This window comes from Myxine glutinosa, chromosome 4, assembly GCF_964187855.1.
Source record: "Myxine glutinosa chromosome 4, kmMyxGlut1.1, whole genome shotgun sequence".
In the NCBI taxonomy this organism is placed as follows: domain Eukaryota; kingdom Metazoa; phylum Chordata; class Myxini; order Myxiniformes; family Myxinidae; genus Myxine; species Myxine glutinosa.
Window position 1 is genome coordinate 182,278,814 of NC_136264.1, and position 23,009 is coordinate 182,301,822.

Here is a 23,009-nt window from a genome sequence, read left to right on the forward strand (position 1 = left end):
CGTAAAATGATACAGGAAACCGACCCGGAAGAAAAAGGCGGTGAAGAAAGAGGCGGTGAAGAAGAAGGCGGGGAAGAAGAAGGCGTGAGGACAGTAAAAGACGTGTCTTGAAGCTCCGTATGGAGCATGGTTGAGCGAACGTCGCAAGTGGACTTTGGGTCCGTGAAAGGAATCGTGCGATTTGGTGTTATCGCTGGAGGAGTGGAAAAGCCTGCGAAGTCAGGTACAGGCGTGAGGTTCCGGAGAATCTTCGCCTCGAGGCCGCGGCTCGAGTGAGAGCTGTCCGCCATTTTGCCCCGCGCGCTGCCTTCATTGGAAAAGGTTTTTGTCGCGTCGGCTGGGCTTATCCTCCGGTGGTTTGCCGGGGACGGCTGTGCAATAAAGCGGCATTTGAGGAGTTCACGGCGATTCGCTGATTGAACGGCAAACGTGTACGTCGGCGCGTGTCTTTGGAGATTTTCCATTCTACCGCGAGTTTGCTGGGTGTTGGACCACGTGACTTCTGTGTCGCTTCGACCGTCTATGCCTCGATTGCTCTTGATCGGACATTGTTCCAACGATCGCCGGAGCGAATCAACTTCGCCTTGAAGGATATGGAGACATTGAAGAGGTTCTTTCCATGTACTGGGAACAGTGAGTTCGATTACTTTAACAGATGGTACCATCCTAAGATATTGATTGTATGGTGGCTGGCTATCATGGTTGTCTCATTATTCCTGTGTGATTTTTAATATATTCTTTTTGTTGATAACCATTGGTGTGGTTTCGATCTTGATTTTGACACGGAGTAATATATATCTTTCTGCCGGGGTTCCTCTCAGGGTTCGGAGGTTACCGAGACCAGGAGATTGTAGAGGACTCTGTAACAGAAATTGGGGGCTCGTCCAATTGACTCGTGGGCTCGAAATTGTGTCTGCGTCCGGGATCTAAAATTCCCTAAATTTAGTCTGGGAAAGAATTCCCAAATTTTGAACTTGTTCCAACATTCCCAAATCTTTCCAAAAAAAAAATATATATATATATATATATATATATAATTTTTTTATTTATTTATTGTGTGAAGGTTAACAGGTGTTACCAATAGTCACCATGGAGTTTGACGCAGAGAAGTTTGCAGTGACCCCATAGTGAAGCAGGGGTCTAAATTATCGACGGCATCGACGGCAAAAGCCGGCGTGCCCAAGCTATTTGCCGTGCTGCCCCCGAACTTTTCATGATCACTATGGCAGAAAGTTGCAGTGCCCTTTTTCTTCAGTTGCTGCTGTGCCCTTTTTGTCAATAAAGCATAATAATAGAGACCAAAGTATGAATAAAGCAATGATGAAAACAACAAACTGACTTCGTCAGCTTTCGTTTTCTCAGTGCATGTCGGAACATTAGCGTAGTAAGCATATACATTGTCTAGGCTACCTCGTTTCCCGTTCTCTTACTGAATACAGAATGTTGCAGTCCTACTATCGTCCTTGGGTACGGAAACAAGGTTCAAAGGCATACCATAATTTATATTGGCCCTGCCTACGACCATTCGTCATCCCATACGTCATCCAGCATCATCAATGAAACGCAAAGCATTATGGGCTACTATGAGCGCATAAATTACAGCGTGGCTATTATTGCAGATGTTTGTACACCCACGTTGTTGCCTACCAACCGCGCTGTATTAGCGGGGGTAATACTCATGGTTGGGACGGCCTTCCGATTGCTTCCGTCCCGACTATAGGTATGTTACAATCCCGCAAGGTCAGCGGTGGTGTACATCTGCCGCTGTACCTGTGCGCACATGTCTACGAGAGACTGTAGGGATCTCCAAGAAATGCAGGTTTTTCATTGGCTGTCGGAGGGTATTTCCGCGTACGTCATAGCCGATGACGTAGTGGAATTGTTTGCGCTTCTAATCTCGTTTTCGAATTTACACGAGACCTCTTCAATTTCTGTCATACGATCGACTCCAAAGTTTGGCTTGTGTTCAGCACTTTTCAAATCAACGATCGAATGTTCCGGACAAAATAAAAGGTATGTTGGACGTTTTTGCAACATGTTATCTAGTTTGTGGTGGAATTTCATTGCAATCTGATGATGTGAAGTAAGATATTTTGGCCCCGATATCGGGCATGGCCCTTGCCGTGTTGAGCAACATTGAGAAAAGATGGCGACCTGTGTGATACGATGTACTTACACTGTTGTGAAATGGTTGTGATCCAAGTCAAATACAAAGAGAATGGCTGTCCTTGAAGCTTGACATCAGCAGAAATCATGGAGAGGAGTCCAATTTCCGAGGTCTATGGAAGACCATTCTGACAGAAAAGGGCCACAAATACCCTAATATACTTCATCTGGTGCAGATCTGCCTTGTGTGCCCAGTGGCCACATCACATGTAGAGAGGCAGTTCTCAGCAGTGAAGCGTAATCTTGGGGATTGGAGGCAAAAACTGGGGTTGGGTATGCAGGAACACTTTCTGCGCATCAGCACAGAAGGGCCGGACCCCGACGACTTTGATCCTACACGTAGCGTTGCCAGGTGGCATTCTATGAGTGCATTTGGACGTAGGCCTGATACTACACCCCTCTCCCCCAAGGGTGATTGAATTGTAATCATGTATACCTGACTCAAGACTGAGTCAGTATTGAGTAAAGATGATGTCTGATGATGATGATGAAAAAAGTTCAACTCTGTCAAACAAAAGTTAAACTTTGTTACATGGACATGATGACAATGCAGTTCTGACTGAGTTGAGTTGAGTTTTGAGAGCAATCAAATCTGAAACTGTTATTGAGATTCAAATTCTAAAAATACATTATTAAAAAGTTTAAGTTGATTTACTTGTTCTGTCAAACAACGGTTAAACTTTGTTACATGGCCATGATGACAATGCAGTTCTGAGTTGAGTTGAGTTTTCTGAAACTGTTTATCTATCTATAATTCCAGTAATCTCTGTGTGAATGTCTGTGTCTGTGTGTTTGTCTGTGACCGCTGTTTCTCGACAACCACGGGTCCGATATACTTGAAACTTGCCAGATATATTGCTGGGGACCCGAGGATGTGCCTTTTCAAGGTTTCATATTAATCGGAGAAGTAGTTACCGAGCTATGGCGATTTCTTTACCAAACTCCGCAAGCCGTTCGCTTTGGACCAAACCATTTCATGTAAATAGAGGGGGGGGGATTGTCACCGTACTCGCAAGCCGTTCGCTTTGGACCAAACCATTTATGTAAATAGAGGGGGGGGATTGTCACCGTACTCGCAAGCCGTTCGCTTTGGCTTTGCGAATGGACCAAACCATTTCATGTAAATAGAGGGGGGGGGGATATAATTTTAGATATATATATAGTACGGGCATGCCCTAGTATTCTAAAAATACATTATTAAAAAGTTTAAGTTGATTTACTTGTTCTGTCAGTAACATTTCCCTGCCTGTTTAAGTTACCGACACACTTTGCCTTTGTACCCACAAGAATAATTCTAGAATGCCTTGGTGCCCCCCATACCCAAAAGAAAATGCCTTGGTGCCCCAAATAATTTGAAGTCATCAAAGGCAAACATTGCTGTGCCCTCCCTACAGAGTAATTCGACCCCTGGTGAAGCACAGTTCAGAGCCTTAGTAAAATCGGACTTCTTGAAATTGGCCAAACATTTTAGCTTGGAGGTCCGAACTAATATGAGTAAAGCAGAGATGCAGACAGTGGTGATACAATCTATGGTGGGATTAGGAACATGGGAAGAGGTAGCCTGGGATTGGTTACCCGAGGAACCAGAAGATGTGGAGCTCCGGAAACTGGAGTTGCAATTGCAGAGCCAGGAAAGGTTAAAAGCAGAGGAATGGAAAGCAGAAAAGGAAAGAGCAGAACAGGAACGAGAACTCCAGGAAAGGTTCAAAGCAGAGGAAAGGAAAGCAGAAGAGAGAAGAGAAGAGAAACAAGCAGAGGAAAGGAGAGTTGAAAGAGAACTCGAGGAAAGAAGAGCAGCACAGGAAAGAGAACTCCAGGAAAGGTTAGAAGAGAAAAAAGTACAAGAAAGAGCAGAGGAAAGGAGAGTTGAAAGAGAACTCCAGGAAAGGTTAGAAGAGAAAAAAAGCAGAGGAAAGGAGAGCTGCAAGAGAACTCGAAGCAGAGGAGAGAAAAGCCGACAGGGAGTTCAACGACCGTGAAATGGCGCTTCAGCAGGAAATTAGACTCAAGGAGCTGGATGTAATGAAAGAACGGGGAGAGGTACCATCCATGCCGACTGGTTCGACACCTAGTCAGAACACCTGGGATGTTGGCAGACATGTGAGGCTGGTTCCACCCTTCAATGAAAAGGAGGTAGCCAATTTTTTTTCACACTTTGAGAAAGTGGCTCAACTACTAAAATGGCCTGAGGAGGCCTGGACCATATTAGTGCAAAGTGTTCTGGTGGGTAAAGCTCAAGATATTTATTCGGCTGTACCGATTGACCAATGTGCAGATTATGAGATAGTGAAGAAAAACATTCTCAAAGCCTATGAATTGGTCCCGGAAGCTTACCGGCAAAAATTCTGGAATGCCAGGAGGAGGGAGAGTGAGACCCATGTGGAGTTTGCCAGAATGAAAGAAACCATGTTTGATAGGTGGTGTGATTCAAAAGGGGTTGGGAAAGACTTCGAACTATTGCCACAATTGATCCTGGTGGAGGAATTCCAGCAGTGTGTCCACGAGGACATTAAAGTACATCTGGAGGAAAGGAAAGTACCAAAGTTGTATGAGGCAGCAACCATGGCAGATGACTATGCCTTAACCCACAGGATGGGGTTCCACAAACCGAACTTCTCACCTAGACATAGCCAGGGGAGCTATGGTACATCAGGGGCGGAGAACGAAAATTAATGGGGGCGGCCTCGAGATGAGTACGAGGACCACTCTGATACCACGACTTCTAGGAATCCGAAGACAGCAGTTCCAAGGCAGACTTACCCTCCTGGGGGTTCGAGGCAAACCACGAGGTTCTCCTCCCGGCCTACTTGTGCTTTTTGCCATAAACCTGGACACTTGATGTCCCACTGTTATGCTCTGGGAAAGGAAAATCAGGAGCGGAGTTCGACTAGTACCACGCCGAATGCAATGGCCATTGTGAGAAATCGCCCTCAAAAGGGTTACCAACCATTTATTTCAGAGGGGTTTGTGTCACTGGATGGAGCCTCGACTAACCGGAGACCTGTTAGGGTATTGAGGGACACAGGAGCACATCAATCTTTAATGCTTGAAGGCATCTTGCCATTGTCAGAGGAGACGGCAACTGGTGATAGTGTTCGTTTACAGGGGATTGGTGGCTGTGTTAGTGCTCCACTTCATGTCATCTATTTGGAGTCCGATTTGGTGCCAGGACCGGTCACCATCGGTTTACAAGCCACTTTTCCTGTAGAAGGAGTATCTTTTGTTATCGGGAATGATTTGGCTGGTGGACAAGTTTCTGGTAACCCGATGTTTGTAGAAAAGCCTAGTAGGAAGCGCCCTGAAGAGAAGAGGAAATACCCTGAAACTAAGTGTCAGCACACGCACGTCAGGGATGGAGGCAATATTGACAAGCTCTTTGTAGGGGGACTGAACTTCAAAACAAAGGAAGATGTTCTGGAGTCAGCCTTCAGCAAATATGGACCGCTTTTGGAAGTGCTGCTCATAAAAGACAGGGAGACACAAAAGTCAAGAGGGTTTGGCTTTGTCACGTTTGAAAACTCAAAGGACGCCAGAGTTGCAGAAAAGGATCTGAATAGCAAGGAGTTGGAGGGTCGGACCATAACAGTAGGGAAGGCATTTCCTAGGTGTCGAGGGGGCTACAGAGGAGGACCACAGAGTAGTAGTGGTGGTGGCCGCAATCGATATTATTATGGAGGCTTCCAGAGTTATGGCAGCTCCCGAAGGAAGGATTATCAGAGCAGTGGCCGAGAAGGAGACCGCTATTCATGTGACTACAGTGACAAGTGGTCCAACCGTGATTGTTAGGAAAGTTAGAAAGAGTTGAAGCACTGAATGCTGCGGAGGAGCAGCCGAGCCAAGATTCCTACACGGATTAACCATGAACGCCACGTTCCTAAAGGCATCCATGTAGTGAACTTTCCTACACGGATTAACCGTGAACTCCACGTTCCTAAAGGCGTCCATGTAGTGAACTTTCCTACACGGACTAACCGTGAACTCCACGTTCCTAAAGGCATCCATGTAGTGAATATGTCCAGGCCTCACCACGCAACAACCATGGAACCTGGCCCTCAACTCGGCCTCCCGGAAAAAAGTGCTATCGATTTGCTTGACTTTGGATTTTTGATCAACCCCTTAACCTTCATTCAAAAGAAACTAAAAGTAAAAATCAGAGGTTGATGAGATGGAGTTTGGCTTTGCAGGGGTACCACTTGAAAATTGAACATGTAAAGGGCAGGGACAATGTCATTGCTGATGCTTTGTCCAGAGTGAATTAACGTTGGAAATCTCTGTGGGTTGTGTGAAATTTTGTTGCTTTATTTTTGGGAGATATTAATTGCTGCTCACGGGAATTGGTGATTCGGGGTTGTGAGTTTATTTTTGTTTGTTTAAAGAGTTTGCATGCAAAGAAAGTTTTCGCTGTGTTCAAACTTTCTTTCTTGAGGGGGGGGGGGGAGTGTTACGGATTCGTCACTTCCGCTGTTGTTGTTTTCACCCACTTGACCTGTTTCTGATATCATGTATTATTATTCTCAAAAGGTTTAGTATTCAGGAACAGCTATCTAAAGTTAAAAAGGTTAATGTAAAATGATACAGGAAACTGACCCGGAAGAAAAAGGCGGTGAAGAAGAAGGTGTGAGGACAGTAAAAGACGTGTCTTGAAGCTCCGTACAGAGCGTGGTTGAGCGAACGTCGCGAGTGGACTTTGAGTCCGTGAAAGGAATCGTGCGATTTGGTGTTATCGCTGGAGGAGTGGAAAAGCCTGCGGAAGTCAGGTACAGGCGTGAGGTTCCAGAGAATCTTCGCCTCGAGGCCGCGGCTCGAGTGAGAGCTGTCCGCCAATTCGCGCCGCGCGCTGCCTTCATCGGAAAAGGTTTTTGTCGCGTCGGCTGGGCTTATCCTCCGGTGGTTTGCCGGGGACGGCTGTGCAATAAAGTGGCGTTTGAGGAGTACACGGCGATTCGCTGATTGAATGGCAAACATGTACGTCGGCGCGCGTCTTTGGAGATTTTCCATTCTACCGCGAGTTTGCTGGGTGTTGGACCACGTGACGTCTGTGTCGCTTCGACCATCTACGCCCCGATTGCTCTTGATCGGACATTGTTCCAACGATCGCCGGAGCGAATCAACTTCGCCTTGAAGGTTATAGAGACATTGAAGAGGTTCTTTCCATGTACTGGGAACAGTGAGTTCGATTACTTTAACAGATGGTACCATCCTAAGATATTGATTGTATGGTGGCTGGCTATCATGGTTGTCTCATTATTCCTGTGTGATTTTTAATATATTCTTTTTGTTGATAACCATTGGTGTGGTTTCGATCTTGATTTTGAAACGGAGTAATATATATCTTTCTGCCGGGGTTCCTCTCGGGGTTCGGAGGTTACCGAGACCAGGAGATTGTAGAGGACTCCGTAACAACAGGTTAGCAGGACGCAGTCTTCAACTGGTTGTGGGGGCGACTGCGCCAATATTTGGGACGTGGGGTTATGGATGATGTAGTTGTGTCGTCTGAGGGTCAACGTGGTGCTGTGCGTGTCCAAGGTGTTTGGACCATGTCTTCTAGGTGGGTCTCCTGGTGGAGCATGGCTCTCGACTGGACCTTGGTGTGGTCAAGTGTGGGTGGGCACTGGGGGGCTGCGGTTCTGTGAACTGGGGGACGAGGGCGGCGTAGGTGACGTGCGGAGATAGCCACGCAATGCGACCCTCTCCCCCAGGGCCGAGGTTGTGCGTGCAGTAGCGTTGTTGGCAGCAGGTGCTCACCACATGGGCCAGCTGGGCCTGGTGCAGCCGTGTTCCTCGCAGGGGGGCCGAAGGATGGATGATGGGTCGCACCCTTATGGACACTCATGGGCCATGTTGGCATTTTGACTGCTCACCTTGTCCCGATGACCCTTGCACGGTAGAGGTGCGGAGCTGTCTTAGCCACAGGTAGTTGTTTAGAACAGTTCACCGTTGGATGCGGATCCACATACCTGCCAGTATAGTGCGGAGAAAAGTGAAATTTGGTGAAATTTGGTCGGCCCAAGGATAAATTTTGGGATTTTGAGGGTGGATGGCACTTTTGGACCTGACCAACCAGTAATTACCTGCACATCAATGTAGCGGTAAGGCCTTGATGTTTACTGTCCCAGGCTTCAGGACTTGCTAAAGAAATTTGGGGACATGTAATTTGGAGTTGGGGGCGGGTGAGAGTGATGACATGGTCGGTGAGGGGGATGGAATGTGTGCCACAGTCTTGTGGGTGGCGTTTGTTTTTGTGTTGTAGTTATGTGTTTTGATGTGGTCGTGAGGTTGGAAAGATGAGTGAGTGGTGATTATTGTGTTTTGAGATGTAATGGTAAAATGTGAATCGGATTTCACATGAAGCAGGCCATGGCAACTCTTTTGAAACATCTTTTGTACCATCTATGGAAATGTGTTGAAAATTGAATGGCAGCGGGGGAGGAAATGTGTTTTGGGATCTTGTGGGTGGGGAAGGTGTGTGTGTCCGCAGGTACAGATCAGGCTCTGAGGAGCGATGCCTGCGGCCTCCCCCTGCAGCAATTACCCCTGGCAGCCAGTGGTATCTGGAACTTGGAGCTCGTCGGTGGAGGGTCTGGTTGGGCGCCGTGACGTAAGGGAGATTCCCGGCGACCCGTGTAGCTGCGCTGAAGCAGGAGGCCACGGAGGAGCCTGGTGTGTGGAGACCCTCACTGGCGGGGTAACGGCGGAAAGGGCTGTTTGGCTGTCACGGGACCAATAGGTAAAGGGAGGGGGGGGGCAATGAATTTGAGTCCAGTGACTTGTTTTTGGGACTGCGGGCACCACAGCCTGAAGCGCCCCCACCATCTTAGTTGTGCGGTACCTCCCCGCTGCCTAGTGAGAAATGCACACTACAAATGACATCTATGCCATGGTCCTGCAGGGGGTGGGGGGAGGGGGGGGTGAAACAAGTGCTCTATTGATTAAGTTTAGTGATGAGTTACGGCATGTGTATGAGTGGTTAAGGGGTTGTGTTGTATGAATGTGGGCGAAATCCACCGAGCCATGTCACTCACCTGCAACACCTGGATAGGACCCGTGGAAATTTAGGGGTGCATTGGGATGGCCCCACAGGTAAGGTTGCGTCTTGTGGCATCCACCGGGGGACACGGTCTGTAGACTGGGGTTGTACAAATGTTTATTAGAGTTTTTGAATTTTTGGATAAGGTTAGGTTTTGTGGTTGAGGTAGGATTTTTGCGTGTTGTTTGTTTCCTCCCTCCACAGGAACGACCAATTAAGATCATTGTACATAATTGCATGATTGTTAAGGGGATTAGCATGTTAAGGAGAACAGGTAGGAAGTTCCGACTCACTTCCCACAGCCCTCCTGCTTTATTTCATAGGCTAATTAAGTGTGAGACAGTAAGTGTTAAGACTGGAATGGTAGCGCCTGCAGTGAACCTAGCAGGAGCTATGGTTCCAGGGGGTGGGGGGGGGGGGGTGGGCTGTGTTATGTCACGGGGTAAAGGAATATCTAGAGCCAGGTAGATCTGTATAGGTAACATGCTTTGACTGTTGCGGTAGGGAATCTACCCTGTAATAAGTTCTGTGTTTTAGGCGGTTTGTCAGGGAAGTGTATACCTGTGAACATACAAGGATGTTCGGGTGTTAAATAATTGTAGGGAATAAGATAAACCCCTGTGTGTCAGACCTGGTAATCATTCCTTTGTCCCTTATGGCAACGCACACATATAAACACTTAGATAGGCCCTTAGTGCACACATTAATTAGTTCCCTTCCCTTACAATGACCTTGGAAGAAGACGGGCAGAAAGCCAGATCGGGGCACCGCCGGATGGCCGCCGCCAGCTGCATCACCAGCTGGCCTAGCCGCATCGCGTGAGACAAGCTGTACCCACGCCACAGAGAACGTGTGATTGGTTGGCGCAGAAGGTGCGAACCTCCAGCCAATCAGCGCGGGAGGCGCGAAGACGCAACTGAGAAGCGGGTTGTTCATTGGAGGGAAGGCGCTAGAAGGTTCGGTGGATGGCGGGAAGCTGCGAGGGACTGGTTGGTGGCTCGCCAAGGCTGACATCACAGGCAAAGTTATAAAAGGATGGGCTGGACGACATTTGCTCTCGCTTGGTCTCTCTTCGTGCTGGACCCCTTTCAAGTTGGAGATCGTCATTCGCCCTTCTTTTTGCCTCTGAGCTGGACGACATTTTCTCTCTTGGTCTCTTCCATTTACCTCTCTGAGCTTGGAGCAGTGCTCGGCCCATCACGGTGCTTTTGGAGCTTGGAGCGAGGCGTGCCGCTGAACAGACGAGGCTGGGGCGAGCGGGTCGCTCGAGGCCTGGTGGCGCATGAGCAGGGCCGAACGGAGCCGCGTTGGTCGACGAACGCACCACTACTGACAGATAAGGCCACACCCCACATTTCACAAATACATAACGAACGTTTTATTTTCCTTAATTCATTTTCCCTTGTCTCGTATCCAAAATCTGTGTGTGGGGACGTCCCGATTACGACATTTATTACCGGCGCGTATTTTCCTGTCTCGCTATCCTTGTAAATAAATCCTTGTATTATTTTCTGTATTTACCTAAACACAGTTTTCCGTGTGGTTTATTTAATTTCCAGCAGCATTGGAGACGCCCCGAGAACAGGTAAGACTGCAGGGGTCTGGTGCCGTCCCTCCATCCCGCGCAATGTTGTATAGCTTTCTATCTTCGAGTCCGCCATTGAATTTTCGCCTCGACAGCTAAGGCCTTCGCGATCGGCTTCCGTGACCACCTGATTTTCATCAGAGGCGGCCACACGACAATATGTACCTCCAATCATCAGGTAATGTACCTCACAACATCATATGTACCTCCAATCATCAGGTAATGTACCTCACCACATCATGTGTACCTCCAATCATCAGGTAATGTACCTCCACTCATCAGGTAATGTACCTCACCACCTCATGTGTACTGCCAATCATCAGGTAATGTACCTCACCACATCATGTGTACCTCCAATCGTCAGGTAATGTACCTTACCACATCATGTGTACCTCCACTCATCAGGTAATGTACCTCCACTTGTCAGGCAATGCACCTCCACTTTTTAAATTGAATGTATTGTATTTTGTATGTGTGTATTTGTTTTTGTTTGTGTGTATTTGTATGTATGGTAATGGTCATGTACCCCCACAATGTATTTTTCAACCTTTACAATCAAACTTTCAATTGGTTTACAAATCATGTACATATTTTCTTTACTGTATACTTGTGAACAAGGTTCCCTACTTTTCACAAGACATTGTCCTTCAACACACCTATTTTGAGCTATTTGACCTTTGTTTTCCAAAAGGGATCTAACAACAATCCGTTGAGAAGGATTGTGAGCCTTGTTATGCCAAAGGCTATTATAAGATCAACTTTGAATGTGACAGATTAATAAGTGACAGTTCCATTCCAACAAACATGTCAATGTCATTTAGATCACATACCTGACAAAGAGATTAATTGTTTGGGCATGTACTCTGGGAAGGTTGAAGCTGTTTAATCCAGCAGTTACGTAGAATAAGAGGAGGCGTCATGCGATAACCTGGCAACCAAAACCAAACCAAACCCCACCCCTCCTCATTCCCTCCTTCCACCAAGTTGAAGGAACAGAAGAAGAAGTGGAGGGGGAAGAGTTCCGGCTCTATAGCATAGAATACATATCCTGTACATTACGAAATGAGTGGGTTTGAGTGACAGTATTTCGATGTCTGCAAGGTGTACAGTGCCGACAGAACAGTGCAAAGGGGTGCAAAAGCCCCTTGATAACATGAGCACGTGTTAAAATCTGGCGCCTAAACGAATCGGGTCAGTTGAAGGGGTTAGCTCTCAATGTGTATATACTGTATGTATATGTGTGTGTTTATGTATGTGTGTATGTGTATATGTGTGTTTGGGTTGTGTTGTCCTAACTTCTGTGGCATCAGCCGGCCAAGTATGACATCGTGCGGCCAAGATTCACGCTCAATGGACACGAACAGCAAAGACCCACCGGGAGAGGTGGAGCTGTCAATGGTTCAATGGGTGGGGGGGAACAGGGCCGGAAGGCCACGCCCCCGAATGACGCATCCGGATGACGTGAGCGGAGCGCGGTGAGCTCGAAAAAGTTTCGGATCGGTCCTTCTGAAGCGAGAGAGAGCGCGAGGCGAGCTTGAATAAGAAGCTTCGCGATTGGTTCTTCGAAGGGCGAGCGTGATTGGTTCTTGCTGGTGAAGGAGCTTTGGCTGCTTTGCCGTTTTTTGATGTCCGTTGAAGGGAGATTGTTGATTGTTCTGTGGCGAACATGAGGAGGTTTTGCCTGCCTGGCTCACCAGGGAGCTGAAGGCTGTGCTGTCCTTCCCCAACCGGAGGAGAAAGGAACGAGGGCCGTCTACGTGCTCGCCACCAGTTCAATAGCGAGCGCTTTCGGCGTGCAGCGTCGCCATTTTGTCGAGCTTCCCGTGTGGGTGGCTCCAGGCTTCGACAGCCGCCGTCCTTACCAACAGAATCCATTTTGGGCCAGCTGCATGCCGGAGCGTGGCTGTTATTTTCTTACTTTAGCCTGTGTGCGTGTTTGTGTCCATGTGAAGGTACCTCAAGTTAGCATTTTTACCTTCGCTTTATTGGTTCACGAGTTATCAAACAGAGTGACCACTATATTCATCATGGGTGTGTGTCTGTCTGTCTGTCCGCAGCATAACTACCCGATGATATCATCCGATCTTGATGAAACTTGGGTGGGAGGTTGATATCATGATCTAGTTGTGTCCTGCCTAGAGTGGTCATATTGCGCCCATTGTGGGCGGAGCGACGCCCGAAAAAGATGTCTTTTTAGAGGGTAATCGAGTTCAGGCTACATCTTCTCCGAGGGAGTTGGTGGAATCTGACAGGGGTTTCGGTATTTGGTTTGGCCAATGTCATGTGTCTCGCCCCACGGAGCTCGATTTTTCATTTTCGCCCCAAGGTCAAGGTCACAAGGTCACGAAATTTAGAAAATGTCAATTTTTGATGGTTTTATTACATTGTTCGCTTCCTGATAGGGTGAAATGTCGTACATGATCTTATATTATCACATAAAAGTTTTCCAACAATGAAATACAAGTTTTCCAACAAATTTCAGAATCTTTGACCTTTGAAGGTCACAAATGTCAAATTTTCAAAGTTGTCGGATTCTAACCGAATTTTCGGTATTGTGTACTAACTAACCTCATAACTGATTATACATTATTTTCTATCTCATTTCAAGGTCAGTAACCTTCGTTTTGACATTTCCAGGCCAGCACCACACACAATTACGTACAGCTGGCTCTTAAAGGCCTGCACACGCAGCGCATTGGGGCCCTTTGTAAATAGGCATGTACACCGCATGTCGGGGGCCGACACCTGCCACGTGGGCCCCCGGCACCTGTCCGGGCCTGTTTCGGTTATAGTCCGTCCTTTGTCATTGAATACCGCTCGCTCGTGAACCATCGTCGTCTACTGACTTGTTTTCATTATTTTCATTCCGCACCTTTATTTTGTTGTAAATAATTATTGCCTCCAAGTGGAATAACCTTGGAGATATGCTATGTACATATTGTGACATCAGACTCGTGAATGTTCCCACTTTACAATGTGTGGTGTATTTCATTAATGCTGAAAAGCTATGGTGGTTGGTTACACAGACACTCTGGAATCCCCTCCCTCTTACCTTCCCCCAGGTGAATGGTACCAGTTAAAAGATAGGTTAAACATCTATTGATCAATTAGACTTCGATTAGAGTAACCAAAGAGTTTGATTTTTGCAATACACAGGCTCCCTGTACATCTCCTGGCATACACATATCCTATCCCACCCTACGATATAAAATAAGGGAATTCTCTGTACTTCTGATAGTTGTAGAATCAAAAACGGTTTGGCCAATCTCCATCAAATTTTGCATATGTGCTTGGGGTACCCAGGGTCAGGTCAAGGGCACAAAACACCAACACACCCACATACGCCCCATGAGGGTGGGGATACGACTTGCAATTTTCGCCTGATATATGCGGAATACTGCAAGTGGTTTAACCACTGATCCCTGCCTAAGGGAGTCGTTATTGACACCATATTTCTCTCCTAGAGGGTGCGGGTGTTACTCGTGCTTAAAATGCAAGTATAATTGAGTGCTTCAAACATGTTCCAAGTGCTGCGTGAAAAGAGTTTGCACCTCAAACTCCCGCACAACGGCAGCGAATCGAGGGCAGGAGCGGCACATGTCGTCGAGGAGAGCCATGTTCCGGTCAAACTCCCGCACATACGCTGAATATAGCTTCAAGTAGGGCCCCTTGCTCACAATCACGTCTGCAATTTTATGCTCAGTTTGCCTGTAAAACAGAAATGCCATTATTAAAGCAATTTGAGCGATCAAGCAAAATATATGTTCATACATACATATACATAATGCATCCATACATACGTACACAAAAGCTATGCATAGAAGAAAAACATACATACATACATACATACATACATACATACATACATACATACATACATACAGACATACACCAAAGGTATGCATACAAAAAACATACATACATACATACATACATACGTACACAAAAGCTATTCGTATAAAAAAACATGCACATTCATACAGTGCATTCAGAAAGTATTCAGACCCCTTCACTTTTTTCACATTTTGTTATGTTGCAGCCTCATGCTAAAATCGTTTAAATTAATTTTTTCCCTCATCAATCTACACTCAATACCCCATAATGACAGAGAGAAAACAGGATTTTAGAAAGTTTTGCAAATTTAATAAAAAGAAAAAATGAAATATCACATTTACATAAGTATTCAGACCCTTTGCTATGACACCTGAAATTTAGCTCAGGTGCCTCCCATTTCTCTTGATCATCTTTGAGATGTTTCTACAACCTTGATTGGAGTCCACCTGTGGCAAATTCAATTGATTGGATATGATTTGGAAAGGCACACACCTGTCCATATAAGGTCTCACAGCTGACAATGCATATCAGAGCAAAAACCCAGCCATGAGGTCGAAGGAACTGCCTGTAGAGCCCGCTTGGAGTTTGCAAAAAAGCACCTAAAGGACTCTCAGACTGTGAGAAACAAGATTCTGTGGTCTGATGAAACCAAGATTGAACTGTTTGGCTTCGTCTGGCCACTCTGCCATAAAGCCCAGATCGGTGGAGTGTTGCAGTGATGGTTGTCCTTCTGGAAGTTTCTCCCATCTCCACACAGGATCTCTGGAGCTCAGCCAGTGTGACCATCGGGTTCTTGGTCACCTCTCTTACCAAGGCCCTTCTCCCCGGATTGCTCAGTTTGGCTGGGCGGCCATCTCTAGGAAGAGTCCTGGTTGTTCCAAACTTCTTCTATTTAAGAATTATGGAGGCCACTGTGCTCTTGGGAACCTTCAATGCAGCAGAAATGTTTTTGAAGGCTTCCCCAGATCTGAGCATCGACACAATCCTGTCTCTGAGCTCTGCAAACATACATATGTACATACATACATATGTACATTGTACATATTTCAAATGTAAGGTGTGCACAGAGGGAGCTGCAGATGGAGGAAATGTTGAGTTGGATCTTGGAGATGGCTTGAAGCTGGAAGGTGTGAAAACATTTTGCTACCTCAGAGACATGCTGATTGGAGAAGGTGGATCAGACTCGGCAACGGTTGCAAGAGTGAGATGTGCATGGAAGAAGTTTCGGGAACTGAGTGGCGTGCTGATGAGGAGGGGAGTGTCGTTGAAGCTGAAGGGAAAGGTGTATGCTGCATGTGTGAGAAGTGTTATGATTTATGGGAGCGAGACATGGGTCATGAATGTAGGAGCAGCAACGAAGGCTGGAAAGGGTGGAAATGCGAATGGTTCGGTGGATGTGCGGAGTATCTTTGAGAGAGAGGAAGACAAATGATGAATTGCGAAAGATGATGGGAATAGAGCCTGTGATTGATGCTGTGAAGAGGAACAGGTTGAGATGGTTTGGTCATGTGTTGAGCAAGGATGAAAGTGACTGGTTGAGAAGAGTGATGGAAATGAATGTAGAAGGAAGTAGAGGACGGGGAAGACCGAGAAAGACTTGGCTAAAGATGGTGGAAGAAGAAATGCGGGCAAGGGGGTTAACAAGGAGAGATGCAGAAAATAGGGCAAAATGGAGAAGATTGTCATGGGGACCGCAAGGCTAACCCCCGCTCTAGCAGGGAAAATGGCCTTAAAATGCATTTTGTTGTTGTAAATTATACAATGGACAACAAAATGTAAATGTTTCATGATATTTGTTATATTATATCACCTTTATCTATCAATATTGTTGAAATGAAGATCAAATAGCTTTATGTTGAAAAAGTCAAAACTTTACTTGGGGTGTACTTACTTTTTCACGTGACTGTACATGCATACAGTCGTGGCTAAAAATATTGGCACCATTGCACTTTTTTCAAATAACTCAAATAAATTCAATAATTTCAAATAATTTTCTCTAAAAATAAGTTGAAATTGACAAAATTATTTGGTCTCCAAAATTCTTTATTTCACTGTTAATATTACAGAACCTTTGTTGTTGATTCAGAACTTAATATATCCTTATAAGTCAGAAAATAAAAAGAAATGACATTGACAAAATTATTGACACCCTAAACTTAATATTTGGTAGCACAGACTTTGGACAAAATAACTGCAGTCAAGTGCTTCTTGGAGCCATGAATGAGCTTCCTACACCTCTCTACTGGCAGTTTGGCCCACTCTTTTTTTGCAAACTGCTCAAGTTCTTCCAGATTTGAAGGTGCCTTGTCCTAACTACTGTTTTCAGATCTCCCCACAGGTGTTCAATGGGATTTATATCTGGACTCATTGCTGGCCACTTCAGGACAGTCCGGCATTTTGTCTTGAACCATTCCTGGGTGCTTTTTGAAGTGTGTTTGGGGTCATTGTTCTGCTGCAAGATCCATGACCTTTGATGGACACCCATCTTTCTGACACTGGGTTGAACATTGAGCTTCAAAAAGCCTTGGTAATCTCCTGATTTCATGATTCCATGCACACATTCAAGGCACCCAGTGCCAGAGGCAGCACAGCAACCCCAACACAACACTGAACATACTCAATGTTTGACTGTAGGGGAGGTGTTCTTTTCTTTGAAGGCTTCATTTTGTTTTCTGTAAACATAGAGATGATGTGCTTTACCAAAAAACGCTAATTTGGTCTCATCTATCCACATGACATTCTCCCATAAGGATTTTGGCTTGGTCAGGTGTGTTTTGGAAACCTACAGTTGGGCTTTCTCAGCAGTGGGGTCCTTCTGGGTCTCCTCCCATAGAACCCCCTTTCATTGAGTTGGCGACGGATGGTGCAAGTTGAAACTGTTGTACCTTGTGTCTGAAGGTCAGCTTGAATCTGTTTGGCAGTTGACTGAGGTGCTTTCTCCACCATTCAAATAATCCTTCACTGCAATCTTCGATCAAGTCTTCTCTTGCGGCCTTATTTATGGGAATTAGTGCACCAGGGAGGTTGGCTGCAGAGCCGTCGGCCTTACTTCCTCATAGCATTGTGTACAGTAGACACAGGAACATCAAGGTCTCTGGAGATGGACGTTTAGCCTTCAGATTGTCCATGCTTGGCTACAATCTTGTGTCTGACCTCCTCAGACATTTCTCTGGTTATTTCTCGTTGTGAGGACTTGCTGTGACACTCACCAATCCAACCAGAGTAGGTGGAGCTCTTGGTCCAGTGGTGCAGAGCTGATTCTGTGGTGGCATCAGGAAGGGCATCCAGCCACAAAAACATGCCTCAAATATGCCTTTTGCCGAAGCGGCCATTAGGTGAATCATGGCTTACACATGCAAGCATGGAAATGGCCGTAAAAAGATGATGATGATGCTTACTGTTTTTACATAAATTTTCATTGAGATTTTTATTTCACAGTTTACAGCTATATGAATTACAATTTTCAAATGCTAGATATGGATTGAGGTTGTTTTTTCTTTAACATATGTATTTACGTTTTTTTTTAACGTAAATTTTCATTTACGGATGCTTTCCGATGGTTCTGGGATTTTTTCCCGGTGTACCGACTTCGATGTCCGCCGGCACACCAAATTTCAGCTTTCTGCGACACCCGGAAGGTACCGAACATTAATATCAGTCAGTCAGTGTTGGAAAGAGCTTTATATATTCACACACACACACACACACACACACACACACACACACACACACACACACACACACACACACACACACACAAACACACACACACACGCTGCTGTTGCCAGGCATGTTTGTTTAAAAAAATAATAGAAACATTGCAACCAGCCAGATATTAAGCCTTTCCTAAACTGACTGGCACTAAAATAAATGCTTCACAATTCATATCAGTTAGTACAGATTATAAAATGGGAACTAAATCCAAATTTCAAAACTCAGAATTACAAGATCTGATCATAACTAATGTTTCACTTCTGCTCCTCACATGAAGAGATGCACCATTAAACAGCAAATGCATTACTCGGTGATTTTCCTAATTCTTTTTGTGGAATCAGGCCATGCCTTATTTATGGGAATTAGTGCACTGGTTGTGCAAAACTTTTGATGTTCCTGATCCAAGCAGGGAACCAAAAAAAGGGAAGACGTGGCTACCTCTACATATATTACTTGGAAAGTCACTGAAGTTGTATTTCCTGGTTAATAGTGAATCTTTTTCATTATCTCTGCCACCTCCTGGATCCAGATACTAGATTTTTAAAGTGATTCTTCACCATTGTGATATTGGCCAAATCTGATATATAGCACGATATGTCAAAAGGTTTTGGACGGATTCGGACGAAACTTTGTAGACAGGTTGGGTGTGTGACAAAGACAGATTGATTAGATTTTGGTGAAGATCCAAATCCAATAATTTTTAAAGTGATTCTTCACCATTGAGTGATAGGGCCAAAAACGATACATAGAATGATTTTTCAAAAAGTTGTGGACGGATTATGAGAAAACTTGGTAGATGAGTTTGGTAGGTGAAAAAAACAAGTCGACTTGATTTTAGTCCAGGTCCGAATCCAGATCCGTCCTATCAGTGGTATACCAAACGTATCAGTGGTATACAAAACAAAACGTAGGCGGAGGTATGCGCTCTACCAAGCGCCATTGTAATTTCAGAATGTAATCAGATCTTGTTATTTTCAGTTTTATAATTCAAGTTTTGTTTATAAGTATGGGAATTTAACGAACATCCTCCTAGTGAGGGTTGTTTGAGGTGAGGCCCTCACTCTTGTTGAAACTTCACAAGATATTTATCTACCAGTTGTTGAGCCTCTGCGTGAAGTCTGCGAGGAGCAACTTGTTGAGGTCGTAAAGTTGTGGCAGATGGGACAGGATCTGGTCGAGTGTGCCTGGTGGTAGAAGTGGAGCGCCATAGCGTTGGCTTGCCTGTTCGACGGCCTCACGGAAATCCTGCACCGACAACAGGCAAGGCACAAATCAGACTCACACAGCCATACACTGTGCAGGACATCATTACGCCCTCCCACCTGTGCCATTTACAAACGCTGCTTGTGTCCATTCGTGACCTCAACTGCCATTTGAATCCATTAATGTACAATTCGTTTTCCCTACGACTGACATTTAGGAACAAGTTCCAGCAAGCCAATTCCAAATCTCAAGGCCATTATTCAAAGTGTGTTGTCACAATTTTTTTTTTAATGCATTTCATTGGTAGGGTCGCAACGAGGGCAGCATGACGGTCCAGTTGGTAGCTGATTCCTAGAGTCATATATGATTAAAACCACTGTTCTACTGTGCATTCAGCATGAAGTTCTATAATTTTCAAGAAGAAGATCCAACCAACTCTCCACTTAAGTAATAAAATCATTTTTTTAAACGTATCGGGATGTTACTCCAAAAAATATGGAAACAAGGTAGGGATGATCACAATAAATGATCATGTGAAACCGTCCCTACATCTTTCGCTGAATAATGGTTGTCCCTGGAAAATACACTGTGTGTGTTCAATATGACGTTGTTTTTTCTATCCTCTCCAGGTTCACAATTCTTTTCAAGATCATTGCAAGAGACCACAAGATCTTTCATGAGAACTGTTCCCTCATTGCCTTCCGGCTCAGTCATTTTGTTTTTTGCCCTGACGTAAAGAGAAGGGCAAGAAACAGGATTATTAAGCATGGAGGTCACTTGGAAATTTGACAAGCGGATTGACAAATGACCTCACAAAATGAGGATTTGTGGTTATAAATGTGAGGTCACTTGTCAATAATATGCAGCTAAAGCGACGTTTTAGAGAAGATACTCAAATTTTAGTTTTGAATGTAGCGGATGGGACCGACATTTCTTTTCCGCACAATCCCGAAATTGAGAGTACTAGCTCCCTGATGAAAATGTGTGGATGGAATCGATAGATGTGAAATGCTAAATATTGGCGTTCCCATCTGAGTACTTGCCTCATTGCTGTGAATTTAGGTTTTCATTTGTTATTCTTCCCCTAGCCCATTGTCCCACTGTTGTATCCCTCTACCCTGCTCTGGGTGTATTTTCCCACTTTCCACTGTGTTCTTTCTGTTCTGTTGTGTTTTGTGTTCTATCTCTTCCACGAGCCTCGACTGTACACATACAAAATCCTTGCTCTGTGATATTTTTCCATTGTCTACCAATGTCATTGCAATTCAGTTCAATGCGCAATGACATCTCATAATGTCAATCATGAATTATGTGTACACACTCAACAATGAGCTGATAGACATTGTATAATTAAAGTATGATTGGTGAATGTTAATAAAAAGGATAGATAAAGATGAGATAGATGAAATAACATAGGTCATGGGATATTAATATGACACAGGTAGGGTGGGCCCAAAAGGCCTCTTCCTGTTACTCTATTCATTATTTGTGTGGAACTTTATTTTCTTTTGCACAAAGTGGTTAAAACTGCTGAATGTTACTGTGGCAGCAGCCGAAAGCCCGGAAATGATTGAGACACACCCGTTCAGTGAGCAGCCATGATGAACTACTTTATTATACATACGTCACAGGAACGCATCATCAGTCACTCATTAGCATATTGTCACGTCATCAGTCCCTCATTAGCATATTGTCACGTGTCTACCCTGTAGTCAACGCCGCAGGGTGACGGATGGCCAAACCGAGCTTTAACTCTGAGGTGTATACCAAAACTATGGCGGTGTTATCTCTTCAGCACACGTGGGGGGAGGAGGGGGGGGGTTAGTGGAGGGCAGCGACGTCCTTACCTGTACGGCCGGACGTGATGAGGGTTATCCGATTCCCACAAACAAATAAATGGACAAGACAAGGAATTGAAAGTCAACAAATAATGGGTTTAATAAAAATAAATGCCAGGATTACAGAACTGTACGGTAAAACGAATTCCTAAATTGTGGCGCCCCCATACGGACTCATATACAACACAAGGGGATGATAAAATAACGAAAGTAACAAAATGTAGTGTGGTGCATTTGCCTGATACTCAGCTCCGGCGTCCTTGACTTCCGGGGTCGTCACAGGTCCCGCATCCCTGCGCGGGAACATGCGCGGGAACATGCGTTGGCACGAAGTTATTCACCGCCAGCTGCTGATGCGAGGCGAACAGGCCAGGCTCACCCTCGTCCTTCCCACTCGGCTGCACCGAGCCCCAATATTCCTCTCAGGCGCACACGTCACAAAGCGCAGCCGTCACAAAGCCAGCACCAAGGAGAGACAAGAGAAGGGTGCGTCCGCCTTTCCCGCAGCCCGGAACAGGGAGAGCGAAAATGCGACCAGGACAAGAGAGCAAACAAGCGTTACGCCTAGGTCCCCCGTCGGTGAAGTGATGCGAGTTGACAAAGTGGAAGACGCAAGGCGGCCATCTTGGATTTTGACGTGGCGACCCAATTTTCAATAGCGTTCTTCCTTATGCCTAGATACACCCACACACCAGATTAGAAGTTGGTACTTCGCTTATTTTTCAAGATATTCCGCTCACAAGGTTCAGACAAACATGGCGGTGGCCATCTTTGGATTTTGACGTCGCGATCCAATTTTCAATAGCGTTCTTCGTTATGCCGAGATACACCCACACACCAAATTAGAAGTTGGTACTTCGCTTATTTTTCAAGATATTCATCTCACAAGGACCAGACATACATGGCGGCGGTCATCTTGGATTTTGATGTGGCGACCCAATTTTCAATAGCGTTCTTCGTTATGCCTAGATACACCCACACACCAGATTAGAAGTTGGTACTTCGCTTATTTTTCAAGATATTTCGCTCACAAGGTTCAGACATATATATGGTGGTGGCCATCTTGGATTTTGATGTGACGACCCAATTTTCAATAGCGTTCTTCCGTGTGCCGAGATACACCCACACACCAGATTAGAAGTTTGTACTTCGCTTATTTTTCAAGATATTCAGCTCACAAGGTTCAGACATACATGGCATCAGACATACATGGCGGCGGCCATCTTGGATTTTGACGTGGGTTGCACCCACACACCAAATTCGAATGCGTTCCTTCGCTTACGCCCACACGCACGCCCGCACGGACGGACGGACGGACACACGGACGGAGGGGAAAACCATAGTCCCCCTTTAGCTCCGCGGTGCGACGGGGTACAATAATAAGCTGTGACCACCTGGCATGAACCCGGGATCAGAGAGAAGGAATGCAAAATGTACTGTTCATAATGAATGTCGGAAAGAAGAGAGATAATGCAGACTGCTTTCGACCAAGAGCCTGGACCAAGAGAGATAATGAAAATGCGTCCGCTTTCCACGAACACCAGGAACCGAGAGAAAGAAAATGGCGATGCTCTGCCTTTTTATCCCTGGTGCTGGAACGTTCTTTCTGACATCACACACGCTACAATCACCGAGCGCCACC

At 45.5% G+C, this 23,009-nt stretch overlaps 1 protein-coding gene and 1 long non-coding RNA gene across 4 annotated transcripts in view; one reads left to right on the forward strand and one right to left on the reverse strand.

Annotated features, from left to right (window-relative positions):
* The window catches only part of FGD5 (FYVE, RhoGEF and PH domain containing 5), a 204,236-nt gene that overhangs the window by 155,292 nt on the left and 25,935 nt on the right, over nucleotides 1-23,009 (reverse strand). For all 3 annotated transcript variants that reach the window (XM_078776775.1, XM_078776774.1, XM_078776773.1), the window contains exons 8-9: nucleotides 19,420-19,571; nucleotides 14,330-14,486 (exon numbers count right to left, since the gene is read on the reverse strand). In XM_078776775.1, coding sequence (XP_078632901.1) covers nucleotides 14,330-14,486; nucleotides 19,420-19,571 — 309 coding nt within the window. The remainder of the gene's footprint in view (nucleotides 1-14,329; nucleotides 14,487-19,419; nucleotides 19,572-23,009) is intronic.
* The window catches only part of LOC144891855 (uncharacterized), a 43,934-nt gene that overhangs the window by 19,210 nt on the left and 1,715 nt on the right, over nucleotides 1-23,009 (forward strand). The window lies entirely within an intron of this gene.